The following is a 27,481-nucleotide window of genomic DNA, read 5'->3' on the forward strand; positions in this document are numbered from 1 at the left end:
TTGATTTTTTTAAAAAATAAGCTGCTTCATCGGGATTTACTTTCTTTGGACACCGCAAGCCACTGGGCTGTCTTCTTTGCATTTTATTTCTGATTTGGAGTTTTGGCACCCCAGGCAGGAGGCCCAGGTGTCCTACATCAGTAGAAGAGAGTAAAGCAGGAGCCCCCAACACCCCCAGAATTTGATTTGGGGTGGTTGGTGTTTTTTAAAAAAAATTTGCAGGCAGAGGAGGACACAAGGCAGACCAAGATTACTGATGTACTTAAAGGATGTGCACAGCTACCACAGCAAAGAACCGGAAACTAAACCGGTTCACACCAGCACGTCCTCCAGACAGCTCCCACACCCAGCAGCGGTGCAGTCACAGCTGCTCGGCACCTCTTCACCCAGAAGGGGAACCAAGAGAGGATTGCCAGGGTCACGCATGACAAGCAGGTGAAGTCACTGCCAAGGAAAGCACCCCCTCCCTTCCTGCTGTGCCCTTGCAAAGGCAGGTCCAGAATTTCTCTGACAGAAAAGGAAACTCCCACGAATTAACCCGAAAGAGGTTCAGGGAGTAGGGGATTCCCACTACCGTACTGCTCTAAGGCACTGAAAGCAGGATTCAAACTGGCAGGTGTCAAGACAAGTCCCTAGTCCTCAAGGCTGGAGGACACTGGCAGGCAAGAGAAGCAAGGAAAGAGGATGGGAGAGCACCAAAGGTGGGGAAGGAGGTGGCTTTTGTCCATCCAGCTGGCAAGCTATCACTAAGACTGCTCGGGTCCCCCCCCCCCACATTTTTAGGCCAACAATGGCTAGCACAGGCATGAGGACTAGTAACTTTTAGGAGATCTACAAGGCTGGTAACATACATACTCCCTCAGGGAAATTGTTAATACACCATTTTAAAAAACACACACTACTTTTCATGAGGACTAGAAAGAAAAAAATCATTTATTTTTTTTAAAAAACACATTTCAATGAAATGAGCCCTTGTTTGTAAAGATTCAGGGGTTTCCCTCCCCACCCCACCCCCAGGCACCCATAACCACAAGAAAAGTGTTTCAACCCCCCCACCCTAAAAGAAGATTCTAAAGAAATTCCAGCATTAAATGTACAGTACATTTGCATATGTAGATCAGCATCTGATAAACACACCCCTCATTTTTCTAGTCTGGGGAGAAATGAAAGAATTAAAAGAAATCAAAACAAAACCCAGTGTATTCCAGTTCACCAGCTGCAGTTTTGCTTACAAAAGTACCTTGTTTTCCCCTTAAGTAACAGAGCCCTTGCTAAAGGCAGACCCTATTTCCACCACCACGACCCAGAGAAGAAAAGTAACCCCCAGTTTTCTGTGAGCGAGTGATCTGGAAGCAACGTCAATGCAATTGGAACATACAGGCAAAAGTTCCACTGACCCGGGGGGGGGGGGGGATTAAGTGCCTCCATATATATTACACCAACATATCAGCATCCTAGTCAGGTTAACTGAAGTGCACATTACACACAGCTGAGCGATTAGCTCAGACCTTCGCCTACAAACTAAGGCATGACCCACCCAGATCAGCATCCTTCTATGCCCCAAATTGTAGGGGGGAAACAGCCACACAGAAATCCTCCCCGACCCCTCTGGTTCAGGGACAAGGTGTCCGAATGATGCTTTTCATCCGTGGTTCATGCACACAGATCCTTGGGAATACAAGCCGGAACCCCTTTCACCCATTTAAGTAGCAGATAAGCCACCCCAGAGATTGTGGGGCAAAAAGATAAAAGCAGAGTTTCTGAAATGAGTCAGTCATGCGGTGGAAGAGGTCGGAAAGAAACCCTTCTCTATGAGAGAGAAGAGGGCAGAATGTGAGAGAGGTTTTCAGCCCGAATCCCTCCATGACGTGAATTCTTGGCCGTGCCCGCGCTGCACGCATTTCGTGCTCCGTAAATTGGATTATCTTGGACGCCTAAGCAGATGGCCGTCACCTGACTTTAATTCCCCTCCGCTTTGACACGATCGCCCAGAAAACCCAGTCGCTGGATTCCCAGAACGCAAAGCAGATCCGTTGGAATGTCAGTGAGCATGACGGGAAAGCAGCGACGGGAGGAGATTTTTGCAACTCAGAGGAACAGATAGAGGAATGTTAGGAGCCCTCATCCACTCACACACACACCCCACCCACAAAGAGAGACAATTCTCTATTACTCAACAGAAACTGGTTAACTGAAGCTTCTTTGGCGAGGAGAAGAGGACTTGAATTGGGATAGGGGAGCATACCTGCCCCCATAAATATCTCCACTACACAATGTCCAAGCAGAATGCAGGTTGGTCCCACTTTTTCAAAGGGGCAAAAATCAGTGCCAAAGCAACATTTTAATGTATGGTTTTTAAAGGGCAAGAACCACCCTGCAAAACAAACAAACAAACAAAAAAAACCAAGGAAAAACACCCCACTGCAATTACAAGATCTGGTTCTGGAGGGTGCCAGGCTCCCCCACCCAGTCAGTCAGCGATACAAGAAGTGGGAGCCACAGCCCTGAGCGCAAATAAGGCACAGATCCGATTGCGGCAGGTTCACAGAAGAAGGGAGGCCAACGTGGTGCTACGCTCAAGATTGCAAGGAGGGAGGGGGAGAGAGAGAGGGAGGGAGGGAGGGAGGGAGGACTGCCCCAGATGATGTGCCTTAAGCTTTCTGAGCCAAGTCGAGTAACTTCTCATCCCTTGCACGGGGGGGGGGGGGGGGGAGAAGAGAGGCACGCCTTGTGGGAGTTATGAGTCACGCTTTCTCAAACGGAGATCACGCCCAAGGAGTAGGACCGACCAGGGCGGGAACTTGGCTGTAGGCAGGAGGGGTGCAATCACTCTGCAGGGACAGTGCACACCAATTATTATTTTTTTTGTGGGGAGGGGGGGGACAGAAAAAAGAAATGAATTCTTCACTGCCTTTCAGTTTCAGGGCAGCCTGAATCTGAAGGTGAGGAGAGCTTTCGTTTGGTCCTTTTACCTGCCAAAGGTGCCTTAACAAAACCCTTCCTAGTGCCTTTAATCCAGAGTGCCCCATCCAACAGCCAGGTCCAAAGGTATTGCAGCCAGAGAAGAGGAAAGCTGATCCTATGGGGCGGGAGGGAGCAGCTACACCCATTTACACACACTGCCCCCCTTGCAGGAGGCCACGTTAAGAGCCCCTTTCTATCCTGAGCTCGGCAGTGGGGCTGCTCTGGAAGAGAGGCCACCAATCCGTGGGGGCCCCGAAGCCCACGTGTGAGGTGCAGAGACCACGCAGAAGAACCTGGCATGTCACACTGTGACCTTGCAACACATGGAAATGGCCACTATTCATTTCAGGGGGCAAAAGAAAGAGCCACCTCGTGCCTGCATTAACGGCCAGGGAGGGCTGGTTGTAACCGCGCGGAATAGGAAGTCTACAAAGTAAGCGGAGGAACAGCTTTTGGGGCTGGGTGGAGTGGGTGGCGGGGGAGGAAGCAGTAGTCATGCAGAAGGGAGAACCCATACACACAGCTCGGATCTTAAAAACCAGCCGTTTTGGAAGGGCGGGGGCTTTCTTTGCCAGCCTACTGCAGCGTGACGGACAAACCAGAACCGATTACTGCTTCGAGACCTGGCCTCAAACCAGAAGAAGAAGAAGAAAAAAGGGAAACAGACCTTTAGTAACAGCAGAAGGGGAAGTCAGGCAGCGATAACTCACCATCCTAGCATTCTCTGCAAAAAAGCAGCCTCTCTCTGGTCCTGGGATCTTGCTTAAGCAGTGCACTGGAAACTGGAGACACACACCCCTACAGATCAGTTTGAAAAATCTTGTCGATTTAGTCTTAAAAAAAAAATCCACACTCACCTGTTTCTCCCACCACACACACACACACACACACACACTCTCACTCTCCAGGTAGGAAAGCGTTCCCAGGGGTTGGAGGCTGGTCTCAACTGGCAGAACTTGACTTCAGGTACCAGCCACAGGAAAGGATGGCAGAGAATATTGGATAATTGGTGACTTAGTGGTCTTTCTCCAAGGATGGGCAACTTGGCATGACAAGTGGATATTTTCGAAGGATGTGGTCCAGATATGGGTACAAACATCAGCCCAAAGGCAATGAAGCAGGAGGAGATTCCCTCCACTCCAGAGAAGTTTTGCAAAGGACAGGAGAAGGAAAGCAGAAACAAACCTTGAAAAGGGAAAAGTCCCAGACTGATTTGGTTACGTTAGGGACCGATGGAGACTCTCGGTACCTGCAAGGGAGCGCGGAGCTGGGCCCACCCTTTAAAGCCGGTTGGCTTCACGGGAGACGCTGCAGAGCGACCCCCTGCTAAGGACGCTCCTGTCTGGCGGCCCTCCAGAGCTGGCAACCTGCCACCTCTGAAAGGAAGAGCCTCAACAAGGATTTGGGCAAGGGAGCTGGCCACAGCTCTGACGAATGGTTTTTCCGATTCCACCCACCTTGCGGTGGGGGAACTGGTTTGGTCGGGCGTGCACGTCCTTGCCTACTCCAGGCAGGCAACCTTGGCAGGTTGAACAGGTCAAGAGCGAAGGGAAGATGATGGGTGTTTCCCTGCAAAGGTGTCCCGGCATGCAGAGTGCAGCAGCCAGGCATTCCAGCGCCTCCCCCATGCAGGGTAGCGACGGACCTCACTGCCTCAGCCTGCAGCCCCCTCCCCAGGAAGCAGCATACAAGGAGGGCAGAGGGTGGTATTCAGACAGGCGCCTTGAGCCAAAGAGGTAGGCAGGACCCAGATGCAAGTATAAATTCCTGCATGGAGAGCAAGGGGGATACTTCCCTAATCAAAATACCCACCCCCACCACCACCTTTGCAAACACCCATTATGGAGAAGTCAGTGCTAACAAGCAGGCCCAACTATCTCTAGAAAACAGAGAGACTCCCCTCAGATTAAAACCCCCGTCAAGTCACCACAGGTTGGAGAACCACAAGGCCAGGAACGGGGAGGGCTGAAGGCGTGCAAACCTAGCAGTGGTAAGCAGCCTTCTGATATAGGGACAGGGCGAAGAGCCCTCATCCACACACACCCCCCATCTCGTCTCCCATCAGCATAAATCAGAAGGCACCTTTCAGGATGCAGCCGGAAGCTAAGAGGACGCATGGACAGCTCATTTCGATCCAGGCTGCTGCCAATAATCATCATAATAAAAAACCCTCTCCACTCTTGCAAGAGCGAGAAGGAATCCTGGTGCACCAGATCAGGTTTCAAAACCAGCCACTCCCCCGCAACCCCCCCCCCAAAGAAAGAAAGAAAGAAAAAAGAAATGTTGAGGAGGAGGAGGGGCAAGACAGAAGAGAATATATGTTCTAGGATTCATTGGTTAGAGATTTTTGTGTGCGCGCACATTATATAGATATATAATATAGCCCTAGAATTATGATTTGTAGTTGGAAGTAAGCCACATTAAACCTTCATAAAGTCCTTCCCCCGACGTGGCACACGACGGCTGGACGTACCAATTCCTGTCCCTAATACGAGTGAGCCCCAGTTTCTCCTGGATCTCGTGGGGTTTCATGGCGTCTGGGAGGTCCTGCTTGTTGGCGAACACCAGGATGATGGCGTCTCGCATTTCCCGGTCATTGATGATACGATGGAGCTCTTGGCGGCCTTCATCAATCCGGTCGCGGTCAGCGCAATCCACTACAAAAATCAACCCTTGGGTGCCAGTATAGTAGTGTCTCCAGAGGGGCCGGATCTTGTCCTGGCCCCCTACGTCCCAGACGTTGAACTTGACGTTCTTGTAGGTCACGGTCTCCACGTTGAAGCCCACCGTGGGGATGGTCGTCACCGGCTGGCCCAGCTTGAGCTTGTAGAGGATGGTGGTCTTGCCAGCCGCATCTAAGCCCAACATCAGGATCCGCATTTCTTTGTTGCCGAAGATCTTGGATAGCATCTTCCCCATGGCTGCGGGCAACTACCACAGTCCATACAAGGCTGAAGAGGGGAGGGGAGGGGGACAAGAACACAGAAGTCACTATGTATAACCCAAAGCTCCACCCTGCACTCAAAACCCCTCCGCTCATCCATGGGTTAGAGCCCACATTATAGCTGGCATGAGAAGAAAACTTCCAAGCATTACAGGTTGGACTGGCTCACCACCGGGAAGCCATTTTGGGAGGATGCCCAGGGCAATATAAGGTGTGCTCCAACCCCCAACCTCCACTCCCCACCCCCATTCTGCTCCTGCTAGTCAGTATTGGGCTCCCTTTCCTCCTTTGACCAATCCCATCGCCATGCCTGCCGCCATGTTGCTCCCAAAGAATCCCAGTCCTGATGGACTCTGATCAGCATTTCCTGCTCCCAAATCAATGCAGCTATCTGGGTGCTGTCCAACACCAAGCAGGAGTTTTAAGAGGCCGCGCACACATTCTCTCCTGTGGTGACCCAGGAGGACCAGCTCTGACAGCCTGGGACCAGCTCTGGAGGGGAGACAGGCACCCTGACATGTCCTTGGAGACTCCATTTTCCTTCTCAGTCGCTTGCCGCGCCACTGGACAGGCAAATGATCATGGCAAGGACAGCCGCATTTGCTTGCCACATCACTTGCCTTCTCCCTTGCAGGGGTGAGATTTAGGCTCAGTCCTCACTGTCGCTGGGGGAGGGAGTAGAAGACCCCCAGATCCCGAGACAGCCAAACAGAATGTTTGGAAACCACAGGAAGTTGGTTCCTTTTCCTTCTAGACCCTCAGCATGCGACCAACAGCTGACACAGGTGTGTGAGGCATTGCAAGGTAGGATGATTCATGGTCTTAACAGTAACGCGGCATTGTTCCATAGAGATTCAAGGGCAGAGTGGCTCCCAGTATTGCGGCCCCGCCTAGGAACAGGAAGTGAGGACTATGCAGTTCTTAGACGGAAAGAGACTAGAGTCCCACACCGCCAAATTTCATGTAACACAGCAGCTGGGTTTCCCAAGGGTGAGATCAACCCCACTCTGCAGTCTCCACAGAGGCAAGGAAACACCAGAGTGACCCATCTCATTGTCCAGATTGGAAACTTGGGTGTTTACATTGGAAGCTGGTTTTCCTGGTCCCGCCCAACGACCAAGTAAGCACTGCCCATAGAAAACCAATGGGGAAGGTCCAGGATTCTGGCATGGCTGCGACTGGGTAGCAACATGTCCATTCCACCCCCCAAAAAGCCAGGCAGCGGCAGCAAAAGCAGAAATTCAAGCACTTTCTATAACTCAGGTCTTAAACAATACAATTGTCCCACTAATTAAGTTTATAGCACTCAGAAAGAATCGTGGCCAGCTTGCAACTTGGACCAGAAATGAGGGCTGTGTGTCACTCTAGCCCTCCCATCTCTATGGCACTACTCTTGCCTTTACATCCTCATCTCTACGGTTGCTTCTTACCTTGGAACAGCCTCCCCCACCTCCATCTTCCAAACCCCTTCCTTTTTTACACCTTCAAGCCCCACCCTTCCTGAGTACAGCCTCACACAAACACACACTTACCTGCTCCCCACTCCTCAGGAGTGCCATCAGGGAGGGGAACCTAGATGATGTTGGACTACAACTCCCATCATCCTCAGTGTCCTATAACCTATTTGCACATCCCTTAAAATGGGACTAGAGCATGGTTGCATAAACCACCACAACAAATATCTAGATACCACTTTTCAACAAGGGTTTCTGAAGCAGTTTACACAGAGAAAATAAAATAATAAAATGGATTCCTGACCCCAAAGGGCTCATAGTCGAAAAAGAAACGTAAGACAAAACACCCATAACAGTCAGTCGAGATACTGTGCTGGGGCAGGGGTGTGTGTGTGTGGGTGGGTGGATAGGGCCAGTTGCTCACCCCCTGCTAAATGAAGAGCACTACCACATTAAAAAAGAGCCTCTTTTCAGGCACCAGTTTGCAGGGGTATAAGACCAAGGCCCCCATTCATCACCTTTTCTGCCAGCGCGAGAGAAAGCACAGTGGGCTTCCAGCAGCATCTGGTGGGCCACTGTGTGAAGCAGGATGCCAGACTAGATGGGCCTTCTTGGGCCTGATCCAGCAGGGCTCTTCTTATGACTGCTGTGTTCTTCCCTGGAAGCCATGCCCCCAACTGGCCTGGATACCCCACCAGCTCAGACAGCAGGAAACCTGTCTGCCCCTCCCCGTGTTTTGCTCATGACATTTCCATTACCCTTAATTGGATTAGAAGTAGCATTGCACTTGTCCTAGAAGTAGTATTTGCACTATCTTGTGTTCACCAGTGGGGGAAACGGAGGCTTGGAGCTGACAAGTCAAGGCTGCCCAAGTTCTGTCAATCCCAGCAGAAAGCAAGATGCCCTCCACTTTTTCTGGACTGCAGTTAGTGACTTGCCTAAGGCACCCCCCCCCCGGCCATTCTGTGGCAGAGATGGAACTTGAATCCTGACCCTCCTGAAAGCAGCAAAACCAGGCAGAAGGAATCTGGCCACTGTAAGAACAAGACACATGCCTGGCCTTCCTTTTGCTAACCCTGAACAAGCATGGACCCTTGGGAAAGCTCTGCCCAGGGGCACCTAGAAAGGACACACAGAACTGCATACCCCCCAGTTTATTGGAGTCAGAGGCAAAGTGTATATGGGTGTTCTCACGACCCCCAGCAAAAGAAATTAGCCTGAGAGCAACTTGCAAGATAAATTGGTTTCAGTCAAGTTGCTCTCAGGCTAATTTCTCTTGCAGGGGGTCATGGCCAGCCAGCAACTTTTGTGGCCCAAGCAGAATTTGAACCCAGGTCTCTCCACTCAACCCCCCCCCACCTCTTCCACACAGTGGCAGCGTCCTCTTCCACACTTCAACCCAACTTTCAAGACAGGCCCAGCAATGAAACTGTGCCCCCTCAATGTGGGAGCATGATAGAGGCCTCAGATTCCTACCCCCACCTCCAAAAAAGAACCACACAGCCCTTCCAGCAGCTAGCCTGGAGAAGGTTACCTTCTGTCTCAATGTCCCTCTCTCTCACTCATGGAAACCCACATCAAAGATCCGGCAATAGTAGCTTTTAGACAAATGAAAGAATCCAGCCAGGTCTGAAGGTCAAACTCAAGTTTAGCAAAGTTTCCGCCATTCCTAGGCAGGTTTACTCACATGCTCCACTCATTTCAGCTTTGGAATACGATTTCAAGTCAATGTACTTGGCACAGGCAGCTGTAATTATGAACTGAGGGCGGGGAGGGGTGTATTGCAACTGACATTACCATCTTTATCCACTTTGTCAGAAGTATATATTTTTTTTAAAGGCCCCAAAAGTTCTACCCCCTCCAGATGTGTGAGCATGTGTTAGCCAAAAGTTGAGCTGGGGGTGAAGGAGGAGGAAAGTGGCGTCCCAGAAGCAGAAAGTAGTTTGTTTAGCCTGAGAAACAGGTGACAGAAGTCTAGATTTTGGAGACACGCACGTCGTCAATCACTCTCATCTCCCCCCCCCCCCACACCTCTCTTTGGAAAGCTTCGAGACAGTCATCAGACCCGAGACCTGCAGCCAGTAACCATTTCCAGCAGCCAGTAACCATTTCCAGCAAAGCACCAGAAACTAAGAGTCACTAGACATCTTGTCCCCTGTTCCAAAATGGCAACCTCCAAGAAGCGGAGATTTTTCTTCCCTTACTTCTTGGCAGCCTAATACGGAAAAGAATCAAACACGCACAGAGATCTGGATGGAAACATTTTTCCAAACATTCATTCATTCACAGACAGAGCCTCGCTCGCCCTTCTTCCACCTCGCTCGCCCTCCCCCAGCCCCGGTCACTGCCTGCCTGCTACAGAACTGGGTCAAACAGATCTAGTTTCAAAGCGGGGCGGGGGAGAGAAGCGAAACGGCCTGACACAAGACCAGAAAACCCGTGTCCGTGGCTTTGGAAGTCGCCCGCCTTTGAGCTAAAGGGGTAGCAGCTGTAACAACAGGAAAAGGAGGAAAATCCAGATGTGTGGGGCGGGTGGGGGCGGGATGTCTCTTCCCCTCCCCAGGAAATCTCAGGTTCTTTTTCTCCCCCTTAACTCCGGGCCAACGTAATGATTCGACGTCAGCGTTTAGCTCTCATGGTGTCTTTTTTTTTTAAAACGCAGCACTTGGCAAAGAAACTTTTTAAGGAGGAAAACCCCAGCCCAGCCCCGTTCTTTCCGGGGGGCCGAAGGGGCTCCTCCCCCCCAGCCATCAGCAGCCCCGATCACGCGACTACCCACCGATAGTGGCGAGAAGAAGCCCACCCACCTCTAAGGCGAGGGTGCGCGCAGCGCTTCCGGAAAGCGAACACGCTTCTGCTTCTCCAGCGCTCGGATGGTTCCTGTCTAAACGGCAGTTTCAATTCAAACCCCAGATCCCACCCATCCCAAGCTGCTCACGTTGAGGTGGAGACGCAGGCAGAAAGCGAGGAAAGATTGCTTCAAGAACGTTGCAGAGAAAAAACCAAGCGTGCGCCTTGACTTCGGAGGTCGCTTCCAAGAACCCCCAGCAAGCCAGGCACGGAGGCATTGGGAGGTCGTGAAGACGAAGCCGCAAACGAACCCTCTCTCCGGCTCGGCCCCCACCCAGCACCGCTACGGCGGAGATCTTCTGCCACTTACCTGGGAGTAAGCCGCCCCCAGGAGCATAGAGCGGCTTCCTTCCAGGTGAAACCTGCCTGGGATTCCTTCCAGCGGCTCCAATCGACCTCCCCACGTTCGATCGGCAGCTGGCAAAAGCGTGGGGGCCCAAAAGGGTCAGTACCCCACTTTCTGTCAAAGTCGGAAGAGGGGCGAGACAGGAGGCGCAGCCCCCACCCCCACCCCACTGCAGCAGTTCTCTTAGGGGGACACGCCTTTCGCCGAGAGAGTCGGCGCTGGGCGACATTCATTCATACGACCGAGAACCCTCTCACCCCACTGCAACACGTCAGCGCCGATCCCCACGAACACGCTTGCTCAAGCCACTGCCCACCAGCCGGGCTCGCTTCCGAGCCCAAACAGCGCACGAGCGGGCCGCCACGTCCATATGCCACGGGGTCCCTGTCCCGCAACTCTCTGCGGCCAAGGTGGAGAAGACCCCCCTCTCTCAAGGAACACACACACACACCCGCCTCCCCACCACTCACCTTGGAAAAGGGAGAAAGAGGCAGCCCGGGAAAGTCGCCTCCCTTTGGGCCACAGGGGGTCCCTCCCGTCCCCTTCCTCTCTCGGGCGGGCGGGCGGGCGGGCGGAGGAGATCAAAGGCGAGCGGGCGCGCCCTTTTCGAACGTTGGGGAAAACTTTCCGCTTCCGAAGAACGCGACGTAACAATGGGGCCGCTCTCCTTTCCGGCGCCTCAGCGTTCCATCGGGCTCCCCAGCTCGCCTCTGCCGCAGCCGCACTCGCCACTGCCGCCGCCTCCTCCTCCAGTCGCTGCTCCTTCCGCCGGCTGCAAAGTCATCCGCAGCTTCCTCTCCCTCCGGGCACTCCCTCGACACTCCCCCCACCCAGCCCACCCCCTAAAAGCTTTGGGGTGCTGCTGGCTCTAGGTGGGCGGGCAGGCGCGCCGTGGGAGCGGGGGAGACGCAGCAGCAGCAGCAGCCTCGCTGGCTCAGGACGGGGAAAGCCCTCCGAGGGCGACTCTCTTTGCCCGGGCTGCAACTGGACCCCGCCCGCGTCAGACGGCGCTCCTTTCCGCGCCCGCGCACTCTCCTCTCTTCTCTGCCCCCCCCTCCCTTGCTTGCAGCCTGTCCCGGAATAGGAAAGGGCGCGGACAGAGAGAAAAGGAGAAGAGAACCTCCCCCTCCCTCTCCCTGCCAGTGGCAATGCGCATGCTTGCGGCCTCTTAAAGGGCCAGCGCCCTCTTGGACGCTGCTCCAGGGTGTAGACGTAGTTTAACTTGTCCGTTTGGAGGGAGAAATCACACAACTCCATCCCCCCGCCCCGCACCTTGTAATTGCTACCGGTCTCTGCCTACGAACAGCTGGCCTGACAACAGGCGACGCTTTTCCTAGGATGGAGGGAAGTGGTGGGAACAGTTTCAGCTTCATCCCTGCCCTAGCCACCTTTGCCTCTCTCCGGCGTTTAAACGACAGATGGAAACGGAGCAGGCGTGCTCCTAAGATCGCAGTTCTCGCTGCAAGGACCACTTTGCAGCCCTTAAATCCCCCTTTTCCTGGAGGAAAGGCCAGACACTGGCCATTAGTAGAGCCTCCACGTTCAGAGGCAGAACACTTAAGAACTGCAATGGCGGGGGGGGAGGGGCGGGATCAACAACAGCAGAGGGCTGCTGCCTTCAGTTCAGCCCTAATGGGCTTCCTGGGGGGCACCTGGTTGACCTCTGTAGGAAGCAGAAGGATGCTGGACCCACTTTGATCTGGGTTGGGCTCTTATTTTGCTTTTATGTTCCATGATGCTTTGGGCACAACCATGTAGCCCCCAGAGCCAATTGTAACTAAGCCTAAGTGTATGTGACTTAAATAGCTGCACATTCTCCCCCTGTTTATCTTAACTCTGCCTCTGTTCAGAGGTGCTCTTACCCCTGGACTTAGAAAGTCCAGGTCTTACACACACACACACACACACACACACACACACACACACACACACACTCCTCTTTAGTCTGTTCTGAGTGCCGTGCCGCCAGGTGTGATTGTGTGACCTGTGCCAGGCAGCCAAGCTTGACCTCTGCTTTAGAGACCAAGGGAGGAGCGGGGAAAGAAATTTGTGGGATGGGACTATGTTACGTTGTGTGCTGAAGTGTTTCTGCTAATGCATATTTGCATCAATATACCTGTTTTATGTTCTTACATTCTTGTGAGTTCAGTTGCTGCATGTGTGTGTGTGTGTGTGTGTGTGTGTGTGTGTGTGTGTGTGTAGGGGGATAATGCTTAACTTGAACCGGTGGGCGGAGGGGGGGGAGGCCTCCAAAGGCCATTAGGTCCAGGCTCCAAAATTACCTAGGTGTGCCTCTGTTTCATAGGAGTGTAGGAATCTGTCATCTGCTGAGTCAGACAAGGTTTCAGGAGGAGTCTTTCCCAGCTTTACCCAGAGATGCTACCACGGATTGAACTTTGGACCTTATGCATGCAAAGCAGATGCTCTACCAATGAGGTACAGCACCATTATTCCCCCCCAAAACCACAGCTGCCCAAACCCAGGCCTTGAGCCAGGGACCTTTAGAATTTCAGTCACAGTCACTATAGTTCAGTCACTATAATTCAACACAGGAGAGAAAACAAGGGAGGAAGAGGAGGGAAACTGAAATAGCTCAGTTGGAAGAGTGTTATTCCAACTGAGCTATTTCAGTTTCCCTCCTCTTCCTCCCTTGTTTTCTCTCCTGTGTTGAATTATAGATTGTAAGCTCTTTGGGGCAGGGACTTTCCTCGTGTACTCCGTAAAAGTGCCATTTACCCCTGCTAACTTGACAAAGAGGCACCTTTTAACGTGGTGATTCTCTTTATTTAGCAGGGGGAGAGTAACTGGCCCTCTCCACCCCCTCCAGTGACTGTTGTTGCTGGTGTGTGTCTTATGTTTCTTTATAGATTGTGAGCCCTTTGGGGACAGGGGTCCATCTTATTTATTTGTTATTTCTCTGAGTAAACCGCCCTGAGCCATTTTTGGAAGGGTGGTATAGAAATTGAATAAATAAAATCATCATCATCATCATCATCTATCTGTCTATCTAATATTGATTGATTGATGAAGTGCCGTCAAGTTGGTGTCGACTCTTAGCAACCACATAGATGGATTCTCTCCAGGATGATCAGTCTTCAACTTGGCCTTTAAGGTCTCTCTCTTCATTGCTGTCAGAATCGAGTCCATCCACCTTGCTGCTGGCCGTCCTCTTTTTCTCTTTCCTTCAACTTTCCGCAGCATGATGGACTTCTCAAGGGAGTCTTCGCATAATGTGTCTGAAGTATGATAGTTTGAGCCTGGTCATTTGTGCCTCGAGTGAACATTCTGGATTGATTTGTTCTAGGATCCATTTGTTCATTTTCTTGGCTGTCCGTGGTCTCCTCAAAAGTCTTCTCCAGCACCAAAGTTCAAAAGTGTCAATACTTTTTCTGTCTTGCTTCTTCAATGTCCAGCTTTCTCGTCCCTTGAGTGTCATGGAGAAAACCATTGTCCAAACGATTCTAATCTTTGTAGGTAATAGACACGTCACGGCATCTAAATATCCTTTCCAAGGCCTTCACTGCAACCCTACCAAGTGCTAGTCTGCAGCGTATTTCTTGACCGCTGGATCCTTGACTGTTGACGGTCGATCCTAAAAGGCAGAAGCTATCCACCACTTCAATGTCTTCATTATCAATTCTGAGGCTGGTTGTCATTAGTTTAGTCTTTACATTTAGTTGTAGTCCCATTTTTTTCACGGTGTCCCTTGACTAATATTAGACCTCGCTAAAGGCTTTATTTGGTTGTATAATGTGTGCATTTATGCTGCAAAGCAGGGGCGCCCCTTCCATGAGGCAAGGTGAGAGCGTTGCTTCCACAGCAAGTTCTGGAGGTGGCAAGAAGACTGATCATGCCTTGCCTTTTAATGGCAAGGAGGTTGTGCTTGTCACTCTGCCTCAGGGGTCCTGAGCCTTTCCTCTGTTGATTAAAAAGCCAATTCATTGGGTTTGGGGATGGGGTGTTTTGTTGCTGTTTTTTGAATGGTTAAAGAATGACTTTCTTTTGTTAAAACAGTTATTCTCCAGTATGTTAACAGTTCAGCTTAGCCACTACAGACTGCTGTTCAAAGAAGATAACATGAAAGCAAGCTTACTGACTACTTGATTGATTTTTCAGTTGGTCCTAATAAAGGTACATAGAAAAACGCACAGCAACACAGGGCACCTTATGCCAGCCTACGCAAAACGAGACGAAGAGACCGGACTGGTTGGATGTGTGGGCAACGCTTCGAGGCAGGCCTCTGGCCCCGCACATCTCGTTTTAGAAATTAGTCATCAGTGGCCTGGGAATGAGGGGTTGAGCTGGCCAACTAAACTTTTCCATTCCAGAAGTGAACCACTTCGAAGCCCTGCCTGGCTGATGCAGTCCTAGGACAGCAGAGGGCACTCCAAGCCACAGAATGGGGAGCCAGGAAAGAAACACGCAGACCACAGAGCTACACTGGAGATTAAATAACATCTGCGGTCTGATTAATCTTTTTAAAAAATTTAAAACAAGAATGGTAACATTTCATTAAGAACAAAAAGCACGACAGCTGCTAGTTATTGGTGGGGTGTGGGGTGGCTTGAGGACAGGGTCGGGATCTGTAGAGCTGGGGGAGCTCTCTGCAATCAGGAAGGATAGTTTGGAACAGATAAACCAACTCTCCACTGCCTCCAAGAACTGTTGCTTTTCACCTTTAACTGGCCCTAATCCTGTACCTTTATGAGCAGGGTCTTTGCCTAGCACTCTGTGTCCAGAAAAGCTTTCCCTGCTACATTTCTGTGAGAAGGGCTGCTCTTCGAGGCACAAGAACATGGCTAGGTGGAAAAGTGGCAGTCCTGCCCCACCGAGCTTTCCTCTTGGGTGTTTTTTTAAACAGATGCCTTTAGCAGAATCCCCTAATCCAGGAGCAAGCCACCTTGGCTCTCCAGCTGCTGCTGAACTACAGCTCCCATCATCCCCAGCTGCAATAAATTGTGGCTGGGGGTGATGGAATTGTAGTGCTGCAGCAGCTGGAGAACCAGTGTTGCCTACACCTGCCCTAGTCCCTGTCCCCAGTTGTGGTGCTGGTGGTGGAGAAAAAGAAAATGAGAAGAAATAGAAAAAAGAACAAAATACAAAGGTCTACAAATTGAAATTGAAAGGCTGTGGCAGAAGAAGACCAAAATAATCCCAGTTGTAACTGGCGCCCTGGGTGCAATTCCAAAAGACCTTGAAGAGCACCTCAACACCATAGGGGCCACAGAAATCACCATCAGCCAAACCTCGGATTCCCCAGACATTGTTGGACTACAACTCCCATCACAACTCCCACCCACCCCAGCCACAATGGCCTTTGGTGGCTGGGGATGATGGGAGTTGTAGTCCAACAACATCTAGGGAACCCAAGGTTGGAAACTCCTGAACTAAATGGAACCTCCATGTTCAGAGGCAGTGGACAGCAAATGCTGGGGCTAACAACTGCAGGAGAGGGCTTCCCAGAGGCATCTGGACAAGCCTATGGGGATTCCCAGAGGCATCTAGACAGGACTTTTGGTATAATCCACCAGGTTCCTGTTTCATAGCCTTAACTATTCATGCTACAGTCCTCTTCCTTTCCATGTAGTCATTTGGACAATGGCACTTTTGCTCCCCAATACACTCCAGTCAAAGCTGCATCACGTAATGGAACACTCCACTTAAAGGACCACAGATATATTTTGCATTGAACCAGTTCCACAAATTGTATTTTTCGTCACCCCTTAAAACAGGAGGGATCGAAGCTCAAGCCACCATGGAAGTTGGTCAAACCCTTTCATCAAGTTCCATATGCAACTGATTAGTTGTGGTTATGGATGAAAAAACAACAGAGACTACCGCCCTTGTATATTTATAATTTATTGATTTACAATACAGACTACAATTTGTTTGAAATCCAACTTATCTTTATGCAGCGACACTTAAATGATTGGTACCACTTCTTTTGAAATACTGTGCCCTCTAACAAGCCCCCTACATTCTTAATTTTTCTCCCTTAAAAATGACACAGTTAAAATATAGCAAAGATTAAAATATTATTTTATGTTACAAAATATCTATGATGTTAACTGGTTGCTGCAGGCTTTTCTTATCTACATTTAAAAAAAAAAAGCAAAACAAGAAAAGAAAGGAAAAACTGAAGGTTGATGGGCAGGCCCCATATGTTCCACTCCCCTCCCTCCAGGTTAATCACCATGTTCCATACCACCATCAACCTTCTGGCCAGAAAGTCCAGTCCGTCTCTTTAAAGTGCAAAGAGTCTGCAATCAAAGGTGGGAATGCAGTGCTCAGAAAGAGAGAGCGCCCCCTTGGGTTCTGGAGGGGGAAGCTCCATTCCTTTTTCCAGGGGGATCCTATTTAGAGAGAAAGAGGGAGATGGAGATTAATTAAACGGCTTGTAAAAAGTCACTCGCCTGGTTGCCTGCCGCAGTGATGCTCCTGAACCTCTAGTCCACGAAAGCTTGTATCACAATAGAACTTGTTCATCTTAAAGCACCACAAGACTACCTTAGAGCAGGACCTATTTAAAAGGCTAACATAGGAAGCTGTGTCTTCTGCCAAGTTAGACAGACTCATCGTCCACGCATAGTCTCAGTATTGTCTACACCAGGGATTCTCAACGTTGGGTCCCCAGATGTTATTAGACTTCAACTCCCATCATCCCCAGCCCCAGTGACCTTTGTTTGAGGATTATGGGAGTTGAAGTCCAATAACATCTGGAGACCCAACGTTGAGAATCCCTGGTCTACGCTAACTGGAAGAAGCGCTCTGTAGTCTCAGACAAGAATCTTTCCCAGTTCTACCCAGAGAGGCCACCAGGGACTTTCTTCATGCAAAGCATTGCAGATGTTCTACTGCTGAGCTACAGCCCCATTCCCAAGGCTAGTTAAGTGGGACTTTCCTGGCAGCTCCATACTTGCTGCTAGCAATAAAGGATTCCTCAAGAACTGTTTTCTGCGATATGTTTCCCTGCACCTCCACTGCACGGCATTCAACATTTGTTTTATTTCCTCCACCAATTGAGGGTCAACAGGCAACTACAAGAAGCAGGGTCTTCTCTGCTGTGGCACCAGCATTGTGCAAAGCCCTCCCAAGGGAAACCCACCTTGCCCCATCTTTAGGTTATTTTCTTTGTCCCGTCAACTGTGAGTCTTTAGGTCACATTTCTCCCTTAGTGAGCAATGAGGCAGAATCTTGCCTGCAAGCTTCCCCTGCTCTCTATACACAAAAGTCTCTTTCTCTCACTTTAAAGGCAGAAAATGCATGGAAATGTCCCTGGGAACGGCTGTGCCCCCACAGAACCCTGCACTCATTTCTTAAATCCTCAGAGACAAGAGATCGACCGCTCCCTTTCTGTAATTCCATGCCCCTAACCTAATAAGCTAACTTGCACCCTCCCTACCCATGAGAACAGCTTTTCTATTATACTCCTCAATGACAGCTTCTTGTGCTGTTGGCAAATAATTAAATTGTGGGGAGGGGGTGGAAGTCAACAAAGTCACAAAAAGCACAAACAATTAAATTAACGAAGAAACACAATTTTAAAAAAAATCAGTTCCCCTGAAATGCAAAGAAACCTTCAGAAAGGCTACAAGTTAAAGGAGGTTTCAAGTTCCCCCATCCAATTTCCCTAACAGAAGTGAGTTTGCTTGGGGATAGGGAAAGAGGGTTTCAAGTGAACTTGGTTAATCTCCCCAGAAGAATGGGTGCTGACTCAGCCCCCTTGTTGGCAAGATGGTATTCCACGAAGCTAAGCCATATTTAATCTGCCACCAGGTAATGCACAGAGTCCTCCTTTGTCCGTGGAGGAAATTGGTGGAGAAAGATGGGAGGGGGCTGGATTTAGTTAGGTGCCAAAGGCAGCGGAGGGGGAGGGCGGCTTTGGGGAGAGGAACAGTTTGTCCCAGGCCCCAGCAGTCACAAGCACCCCAGGCTGGGAGGCTCAGGTGCAACAAAGAGCCCGCTTGGCAACCCAGAGGTGAGGGGGGGGTCTGAAAACCAAGTCCTACGAGGAGCGGCTGAAAGAGGTGGGGATGTTGAGCCAGGAGGAAAGAAGCCTAAGCGAACTCATGAGATGAGGGCCCTCTTCAGATATCTGAAGGGCTCTCGCCTAGGAGGAAGAATAGACTGGTTCTCCATTCTTGCTCCCAAGGGCAGGACTGGGACTCATAGCTTGAAAGTACAAGGAAGCGGATCTAGGCGAGACATCCGGAGGCCTTTCCTAATGGCAGGAGCTGTTCAGCCGTGGAACAGCTTGCCTCATGCAGTGATGGGCTCTCCTTCAGCGCATTTTCCCAAACAGAGGCTGGTGAGTGGGGGGGGTGGTGTAGCAGATCCCTGCACATTCCTCCAAGGTGCTTTCCCTCTCAAACCTTGTAGGATTCTACAAGGACACACATTATGGTGCGACCGATGGGCGCAGGAGAATACGCACCACGGCGTTAACTCAGCCCCAAGCAGCCTTTGAGCTCGTGTAAGGAGATGAGCTTGTTGTCGTTGAGGTCGCAATAATCCAGGAACTTGCGGATGCAACGTTTGGGCCGGGTGTTCTTCTTCATGTAGAGCTTGAGGGGCCGTAGCTCCCGCTCGCTGATGCTGTTGCTGAAGTCTTTGTCCAGCCGCACAAATTGCCAGCGTACGGCTCGCTCCTCCAGGCTGGGGCCCACCATGCTGTCCGAAAACCTGCAGGCGGGAAGCAGAGAGCAGAAGCGGTCCCAGTATCAACGTGCCTGTGGGTCAAGATGCTGTTCTAGGCCAGCTTTGTGGGTTCCCTTGAGGAGGAAGAGCCTTGCAGATGGGTGGTGTTTTTGTTTGGGGAGATCTGTTTATTTTTGGAATATACAGGTTGGGCAGGTGCAAGGTAAGCGGGCAGACAATGCTAGTCCCAAAATAGCAGCCGTCTCCCAAAGCAACTGTAGCCCTCAAGACTCCGACCACTATTGTGGGCTGCGGAGGATGGGAGTTGCCGTCCAACACAACATCTGGGGACCAGTGTGCCCTGGGATTCTCAGATGTTGTTGACTGCCACTCCCATAATCCCCAGCCACAATGGTGGTCCGGGTCTTGGGGGGCTACAGTTGCTTTGGGAGACCATTGCCATTTTGGGACTAGCACAGTCTGCCTTCTTACCTTGCACCTGCCCAACTGGTACTTTCCCAAAAACTGATCCTACAAAACACCACCAATCTACACGGCTCTTCCTTCTCAAGGAAACCCCGAAAGCTGGCCCAGGACAGCATGGGAGCTGTAGTCCGCAACAGCTGAGAATCCCTGTTACAGGGAACACGGCTGGTGGCAACCTAAGGCTGAGAAGCCCTGGTCTCGCTGGATATGAAGGGACTCGGGCCCCAAAGAGAGGCTATTTCGGAGCCTTGGGCCCCACCCCAGACCTGACCTTCGGTATGGAATGGGCATCATCCTTGACTGCAGCATGTCGGAAGCTAAGGCTTTGATCAGGTTGGAGAGGAACTCTGCCTTCTTTGAGCCTGGACAACCTGGCAGGAAAGGAGGAAGGGAAACTTTCAAGGTGTTAGCCTTTAGCATCCTCTCGATGGTCTGTGGCCAAGGATTTGGGGCAGATATGGCTGGACTGCCACCATCCAAGCCATAAGGGCCTTTGGCCAATTAGTCCAACAACATCTGGGGACCCAGGTTTGAGAGAGCCCCTTTGAGGGCAGGCTCTCTTCCAGAGTGCAACAGCCTCCCTAAAGAGGTTGTTCCCTAAAGAGGGAAGGAAAGGTAGCCAGCATGACTTGTCCTCTTAGCTAAGCAGGGTCTGCCCTGGTTGCATAGGAATGGGAGGCTTGATGTGTGAGCACCGCCAGATATTCTGAAGCCGCTCTGGGAAGAGCAAAGTCTAGCAATGACCTTGATGCAAAGAGTAAGTTTGAGAACCATAATCCACCACTTTACCCATTATTTTAATACAGCAGAATACTACTGACCTTCTTAGAAGCACCTTGGTTGTTACATCGCCCTGGGGGTGGTTGGTAGAGAGGTGATGCCTAATAGTTAAGACTAAAAGAATCTAAATCAAAAACATTAACCAGCAAAGCTCTGCACTCACCTGGCAGTGTCCGATCCCGGAAAAGGGAGCCAATTTCTGCGCTTTTGGCTACCGCGTCGGCTTCACAGTCTGGGGGGAAGTTCCTGTTATATGGAAGAGGCTGCTTAATTTGCACATCCCTGTGAGGCAGTTCTGGAGAGAATCTAGCTATGTGGTCACTAAGAGTTGACACCAAGTTGACGGCACTCAATCAATCAGTCACGAGGCAGTTAACATGGTAACCAGTGAAGCATCTGTTGCTTTGGCTGGCTTGTTCCATTTTGGTCTGTTCCCAAAGGCAGGAGTTTGGAGTTGGACCCAGCTTAGGGGTTTTGGTGGCATCCTAAACTGTCCAATGAGCAGGTCTCACAGGTAAAAGTCACGTCCAATCAAACTAAAGCGGAAGGAACTCTGCAAATGGAGGCTTCGGCCAATCAGTTCAAAAGGTGACCCAACACCTTTTTCTGGAGCCCAACACGGCAAAGCTACCTGCCTCAAGAGCTATCAGAGGCCAAGGGAGGGGAGAGAGGTTCCTTTTATTCGGAGGTTTCGTCACCATTCTTGGGCTGGTGAGAGGGAATCTGGCCCAGGGTTTTGGTAGGGATACAAACTAAGCCCAGCCTAATTACACCTTTAAGATCGTTTATTTTTCAACCATCTAATCTTGAATTACCTGGTTAAATATTTATTTAGATACATTTTTAAAAAAAATTATGTTTACATTTATCTCTCGCTGCTCCTCCAAGGAGCTCAGAGCGGTCGACATGATTATGTTGATCCCCACAACAACCCTGTGAGGTAGGTTAGGCTGAGAGAGGAGTGACTGGCCCAGAGTCACCCAGTGAGTTTCATGGCTGAACGGGGACTTGATCCTGGGTTGTCCTGAGTCCCAGCGCTGCAACCACTACATCATGCTGGCTCTCTGCAGTGACCCAGCCTCCTTGCGTATGGCGCCATGCCTATGCCCAAACAGCTACTAGAAGGGAGGAAATTCATCCAGGGGGTGAGATATCCGAGATCCAGACAGACAGACCTGCCTCACAGGTTCTTTCTAGCTGGTCTCACCCACTAAAGCTTCTGCCCCATCCTCAATGGCTGGGTTCCCAGATTCAGGGTCATGACGCATAAGGCTCACCATTGGGCTCCACGGGGGGGGCGGGATACTAACCGTGTGGAAGTGCCTGGAATGGGCCGTCCGGTGTCCACCCGCACACACCAGCAGTACCCCGTGGCCTGGTGGCATTGCACCGCTTTGTAGGTGCCGTCGCCCTCGCATTCCGGGATGAAGGTGCCTTCCTGTTGGTGCTGGCGGGCCTCGGCAATCGCTTCGCGCCGCTCCTGCTCGCACGATGGTGGGTACTCTGTGGGGTGGGGTGCCACAAGGCGGCTGCCCGTCAAAACCAAGTAGTCCAGGGGTGGTCCACACGAAGCTCTCCAGCAATTGCTGGACTACATTTCCCATCATCCCCTGCCAGCCCTGAAGTAGTCTGCTCTTTATCTCCCACCAGACATGTGAGAGTCATCTTTTTTTACTTCTTAAATAGTTTTGTTTTTTTAAAGTGCAAATATATAAATATATAACTCAGGGAGAATAAAATAATTTGACATAGCTAAAAATAAACTTTCACACACACAACACACACTTACTTCCAGAGCCAAATTGCAACTCCACAACAGTGCTTATTTATTACACTTATTTCCTGCCCTTTCTCCGAGGAGCACATGGTTCCCCCCTCCCACTTTATCGTCACAACAGCCCTGCAAGGTAGGTTAGAGAGTGACTGGCCCAAGGTCACCCAGTGATCTTCACTGCCGAGTGGGGGATTCTAACTCAGGCTTCCCAAGGAGAGGAAAGCTGGTCTTGTGGTAGTAAGCCTGACTTGTCCCCTTAGCTAAGAAGGGTCTGCCCTGGTTGCATATGAATGGGAGACTTGATGCATGAGCTCTGGAAGATATTCCCCTCTGGGGATGGAGCCGCTCTGGGAAGAGCAGAAGGTTTCAAGTTCCCTCCCGGGCATCATCTCCAAGATAGGGCTGAGAGAGACTCCTGCCTGCAACGTGTAGACCAGTGTTTCTCAACCACCGGTCCCTGGACCGCTGCCGGTCCCCGAAGGGTTGAGTGCCGGTCCCTGACTGGGAGTCAACCCCCCCCCCCCAACTGAAATCAAGGCACTCACTTCCTCAATTTTGCACATGGCACGGAAGAGGAAGAGTATCACGGAGGCGTGGGACCCTTCTTGTGCCTTGCCTCCATGTGCTGCTGAGATCTTCCTACAGCTATCTTATTCCCTATCTTTACAGCTTCAAACTGTATGCGGTGTGGGGGCATGGAGGAAAAAGTATGGCAGTGGGCGCCACTTGAAGGGCTGCTGGTTCTTGCATGCTCATTGTTTGCAGCCAAAGATTGGTTGATTGAAACCCAGCTGCCTGTTGTGGTCGAGGCGCCTTGAGAGGGAACGCTGTTTCCCTCTTGCATCAGTGGGGCTTGCTTGTATGTTGTTTTCATTGGCCCCATGTAGCTTTTGAATTTTTCTAATGGCCCAACATCCCCTCTCCATTGAGTAATCACAAGCACCTCCACTGCAGACATACTGGAGACAAATTTGTTCACCCAGGCTTTTAGATTCAGGGGTTCTCAACCTTGGGTACCCAGACGTTGGTGGACTTCTACTCCCATAATCCCCAGCCATAATGGCCAAATGCCATTGTTGTTGGGGGTTATGGGAGTTTAACTGAGGGACCCAAGGTTAAGAACCCCTAATATTCCATGTTTGCAAAAGATTCCAAATTTAATTATTTCAATGCTTATATTATTTTCATTCTAAACTGCCCAGAGATGCAAGTTTTGGGCAGTATAGAAGTCTGATAGATAGATAGACAGACAGACTTGAAACCCCTTTACTAACTGCTGGTCCGGGAAACTGCGCATGAAGAATGTAGCGGTCCTTGAAACTCTGCACGAAGAATTTAGCGGTCCTTGACTCTAAAAAGTTTGAGAAACACTGGTGTAGACAATACTGAGCTAGACAGACCAGTGGTCTGACTCAGTATATGGCAGCTTCCTATGCTCTGTTTCAATTCATGTTTCAATTCAATTCTTTATTACAGTCAATGACGTTCTAACCACACATCCATCTACCCGTTTTGGGCCTTTCTGTGCATGCACCCGTGTGGAGAACAGACCCCATCCTGCTTTTCTAAAGGTTAAAAAAGGGGGGGTAGTGGGGCCAATGTGCCACCTCTCTGATTTTGCCGCCGTAGGCCAGTGCTTACTTTGCCTACTCCTTAAGCCGCCCCTAAGGAGAGGCGTTCCTTGCAAAGCCTGCCAGGGCCTCAAAGGGCTGCTCTCTCCGATGGCAGCAGTGGGGCATCTTGCTGCTTGCGGATGCCCCGAGAATCTGCCGCCTAAGGCAACCGCCTCGCCTCGCCTCGTGGAAGGATCACAGCTGCTCCCAGAGCCCATGCAAGGGGAGATCAGAATTTGGCCGGGATGGGGAAGAGGCAGGCGATGGCTCAGAAGCTGCCGCCTTTCGCTGGCTAAGCCCATTGGCCGAGAGAGACGTCCAAAAGATGCTCACCTTGAGCTTGCTTCACGGTGCGGTTGGGCTTGAAATCCGGGATAATGATGGGGATGAGGAACGGCAGGGAGGTCCCCTCTGGATGGAGTGCAGAAAGAGAGAGAGGGACTCACGCACACAGAGACCATAGGAAATAGAGAGCAGACCACATATTGTGTCATGGTTAGTTATCCATCAGTTCATGCAAATTGTGTTCGAAGAATGTGAAATAAAAACAGGACGACCAAAAGAAAAACGGAGAACTGGTGTGGGGTTAGGGGGGAATTTTTCACCATCCAGCAAATACATTAAAATGTATTTAAAAGTGGGGTATGTGCCTATATCTTAATACATACACCCGCAGGAATACCGTCCCCCCCACCCAGCCACCCTCACACCCATTCTACGGGGAAGCAGGCAACTGCTTCGAGAGATTCTCCCCAAAGGGTAACGGGCCTCTCATTCCACAGCAAGGATGGGGGAGGACCACTTACCTTCCTGCTTTTGGGGCAGGGGGCTTGGCTGGGTTGGCCAGGGCTTGACGCCTTCTTCTGCGTTCAGAGAGGAAAAGAGTTCGAAGGCAACTATTACAGAGGTTTTAATGTCATCTTCTCTGCCCAAAAAGTCAAAGAGTTCAGCACTATAGGATGGCTCAAGACTGTCTAGAGTTGCCACCGCTACAGTTTCCTGCTCTGTGCCTTGGAGAGGCGGAAATCCAACTGACGCAGGGTTTTTCTAGCACGGGGAAAGCCGAACCCATTGAATGCCCGCCCGCCATGCAGCTATTAAAAGCACAGAGGCGCCTTCAAAGGACAGAAAGAGCAGCAAGCTGACTTGCTTCTCTCTTGGAGTGGCAGCCCTCCTCCAGATTCCCTCTGCATAAGCACTCATCTTCCAGAGCGGGGTCCTGGCTCTAGCAGTGCCTGCTTTCCCCCCAAAGGACTCGGGGAGACTAGGAACAGAATTGGGGGCGCAGTACCCACACCTGCCTGTGGTGGGAGCACCCTTCTTTCTTTGCTCGTCTGCATTGGGGATTCAACAGCTCCAAAAGGCCATATATGGGTCTAAATGTTAGCATATACTGCTCCACTGGGTACAGATGGTCCGGCCAGGATTTTGCAGAGGGATGGGCACCTGAGGGGTGGGGTAGTGGGGACAGGAGTGGGTGGGGTGCAGCCTTACCTCTCCGAGAGGAGTTGGGATCTTGCCATGAAGTTCTCACTGTGTAGGACCCTGGGATTGGGGCGGGGGGGGGGGCGGCAAAGAAAGGTAGAAGGAATTAATAGGAAATGGGCACCCCAAAGCCGTTCTGTTCTTTGCCTCCTTCCTGCTCTAACTGGAGGTTCCAAGTCCCCCCGCCTCTATTCTTGCATCTTAAATTTCTGCAAGTCAGGTTGCTACTTAACAGGTGAAGCTTTCTCCACCACTAAATCTTTATACCGGGAAAAGTGTCACGGGCCTAATATCTGTGCTGCTGTTAAAGGCACAGGATCAGGGCCCGAAAAAGGATGAGGAACCTTTTTTTCCGAGCAAAGGAGGAGGGGGGGATACAATGGACAGGACACAGCGAGCCCATTGGAGGAGAGAGAGGTGGCAGGCCCAGGTATGGGGGAGGTTCCAGGACCGGGGAGGAGTGAGCTGTCAGTCGAAGTCAGGGGGTTCCCAACCTCAGGCCCCCAGAGGTTGTTGGAGGGCGCTTGACCTGCCGGTTTTGCCAGAGGGGTGTGGCGCAGCCTGTAAGGCGCCCGAACCCGAGACCACCCCAGCACCGTCGAGGTGGGCTGGAAGGGGGTGCATCTACCTGTACAATTTGGAGTTTTGTTGAGTATGGATGTTCCGCTGATTGGCTTGCCTTCGGGTGTGGAGCACCAGCAGTAGCCAGTTTGCTTATGGCACTGAACCTGAGTGGGGAAGGAAGGGGGAGAATTCAGTCAAAAACCACACACCTGCCCTTCATACCATCTGCGGAATGAAAAAAATAATACATTTTGCAGGTACTGGGATGGGGGAGGGGGGTTGGTCTTCTAGCCTCCACCCCTCCTCCTTTAGCCACGCCCCCCTGAGCATCACTCCATCCCATCTGTGGCCACGCTCCTCCTTGGAAGAATTAAACGCGAAGCAATTAAATCATGAGTGCTCCTGAACATGTACAGAGTGCCTCACCGCCAAGTGACTGTGGCCTGTCACTCTTAGAATTAAGAAACTGGCTTTAAGCACTTTCCACTTCCTCAAGTAGCAAGGAGTTCCACTGGCAGTGATACCAGGTTTCCTTTGGCTGAGAAGACACTGGAAACTTAAGGCATCTTTAGAATATCTGTCGTATTTACAAACATTCAGTGGCGGCAAACAGGCATTCCTATAGGGTGGAAGATCTCTCAGGAAACAGTGTTGGCTGCCCACCTCCAGTTTTTGCTAACTCCACTTTGAAACTCTTAGCACTCTCTCGCTCTCTGCCTTTTCCAAAGTGCTGGATGCTATTTCTGTTATCTCTCTGCCTCTTCCCTCAGCTAGAACCCTTCTCCAGGTTCTGATGGGTATCTCATTCAAAAACACAAAGAGCGCTCTTCACTGTCAAGAGACTATCTTCGAATGACTTGCTCCCATTGGTGAAACATTATTAACTACCTGAATCGGCCTAACAAAAGAATGGTGGACAGGAAAGCTGTCACATCAAATTACTGGGATCCATGCATGCCTGAGTCCTGGGAACCTCTCTTTCTAGATCATAATGCATGCCTTTGCATCCTGCATTAGCCAAATCCAGCCACCCACCCACAGACTCCAGGGATCTCTCAGAAATATCCGGTAATCCAAATGAATGACCCCTTAACAAACATTAACAATATTTCTGTTCAGTAATCAGGGGTTACATTTTAGCAGGCTGCTGGAGAAGTCGCAGAAGGAAGCAAGCCCTGGCTCACCATTCCGTTGCTGGGCAGATTGCTGGTTATTAGCCCAGTCTCCTGATAACTGGGAATCTCTCGGTGGTTTTTAATGAGATACCCATAAGTGATTGGAGAAGAATAAAACGCCTCCTGCTGCCCAAGGAGTGCACGATGGGAGGGCGAGGAGGCACCCACGCTACAAAGAAAAGTAGAAAGGGATACCTGCAGAAAGGTGCCATCTTCACTGCATTCTGGGACATAAGTGGCATGGGCCTGACGCCAGGACTGTGAGAGGGCAGCCGCTCGGTCCTCCTGGCAGCGGGTGAGGTTGGTATCTGCATTGGGGAGGATGGTGACGTGAGTAAAGGATGCAGGATCAGAAGCGGGGCCAGCCAAAGGCACGAGAGGACGTTTCTCGCAGCACTTAAAGCCTTCT

General features: G+C 50.9%; 2 protein-coding genes across 6 annotated transcripts in view; both read right to left on the reverse strand.

Annotated features, from left to right (window-relative positions):
• Window positions 1-912: 912 nt before the first annotated feature.
• On the reverse strand, window positions 913-11,987 carry LOC128333156 (ADP-ribosylation factor 6-like). Of its 4 annotated transcripts, none has more exons than XM_053268298.1 (2): window positions 11,831-11,987; window positions 913-5,915 (listed from the first exon to the last, which is right to left on the reverse strand). In XM_053268298.1, exon 2 carries the CDS (start codon window positions 5,881-5,883, stop codon window positions 5,356-5,358), a length of 528 nt encoding a protein of 175 aa, XP_053124273.1. In that variant the 5' UTR covers window positions 5,884-5,915; window positions 11,831-11,987; the 3' UTR covers window positions 913-5,355. The 4 variants fall into 4 exon arrangements, with proteins under 4 accessions (XP_053124273.1, XP_053124272.1, XP_053124274.1 ...); XM_053268297.1 differs by lacking the exon at window positions 11,831-11,987 and adding an exon at window positions 11,029-11,693; XM_053268299.1 differs by lacking the exon at window positions 11,831-11,987 and adding an exon at window positions 10,523-10,987.
• Window positions 11,988-16,399: 4,412 nt separating this feature from the next.
• LOC128333413 (SPARC-related modular calcium-binding protein 1-like) overlaps window positions 16,400-27,481 on the reverse strand; it is a 29,350-nt gene continuing 18,268 nt past the window's right edge. Inside the window, exons 3-12 of one of the 2 annotated variants that reach the window (XM_053268907.1) lie at window positions 27,268-27,380; window positions 25,962-26,061; window positions 25,343-25,393; window positions 24,655-24,711; window positions 24,182-24,259; window positions 21,772-21,964; window positions 20,625-20,707; window positions 19,953-20,052; window positions 18,993-19,240; window positions 16,400-16,911 (exon numbers count right to left, since the gene is read on the reverse strand). In XM_053268907.1, coding sequence (XP_053124882.1) covers window positions 19,000-19,240; window positions 19,953-20,052; window positions 20,625-20,707; window positions 21,772-21,964; window positions 24,182-24,259; window positions 24,655-24,711; window positions 25,343-25,393; window positions 25,962-26,061; window positions 27,268-27,380 — 1,016 coding nt within the window. In that variant the 3' untranslated portion in view covers window positions 16,400-16,911; window positions 18,993-18,999. The remainder of the gene's footprint in view (window positions 16,912-18,992; window positions 19,241-19,952; window positions 20,053-20,624; window positions 20,708-21,771; window positions 21,965-24,181; window positions 24,260-24,654; window positions 24,712-25,342; window positions 25,394-25,961; window positions 26,062-27,267; window positions 27,381-27,481) is intronic. The other variant, XM_053268908.1, reaches the window with a different exon arrangement.

Source organism: Hemicordylus capensis, chromosome 7, assembly GCF_027244095.1.
Source record: "Hemicordylus capensis ecotype Gifberg chromosome 7, rHemCap1.1.pri, whole genome shotgun sequence".
In the NCBI taxonomy this organism is placed as follows: domain Eukaryota; kingdom Metazoa; phylum Chordata; class Lepidosauria; order Squamata; family Cordylidae; genus Hemicordylus; species Hemicordylus capensis.

Bases quoted from the DNA above. Each gene is read 5' to 3' on its own strand.
- LOC128333156 (XM_053268298.1), bottom strand. From the start codon at position 5,883: ATGGGGAAGATGCTATCCAAGATCTTCGGCAACAAAGAAATGCGGATC.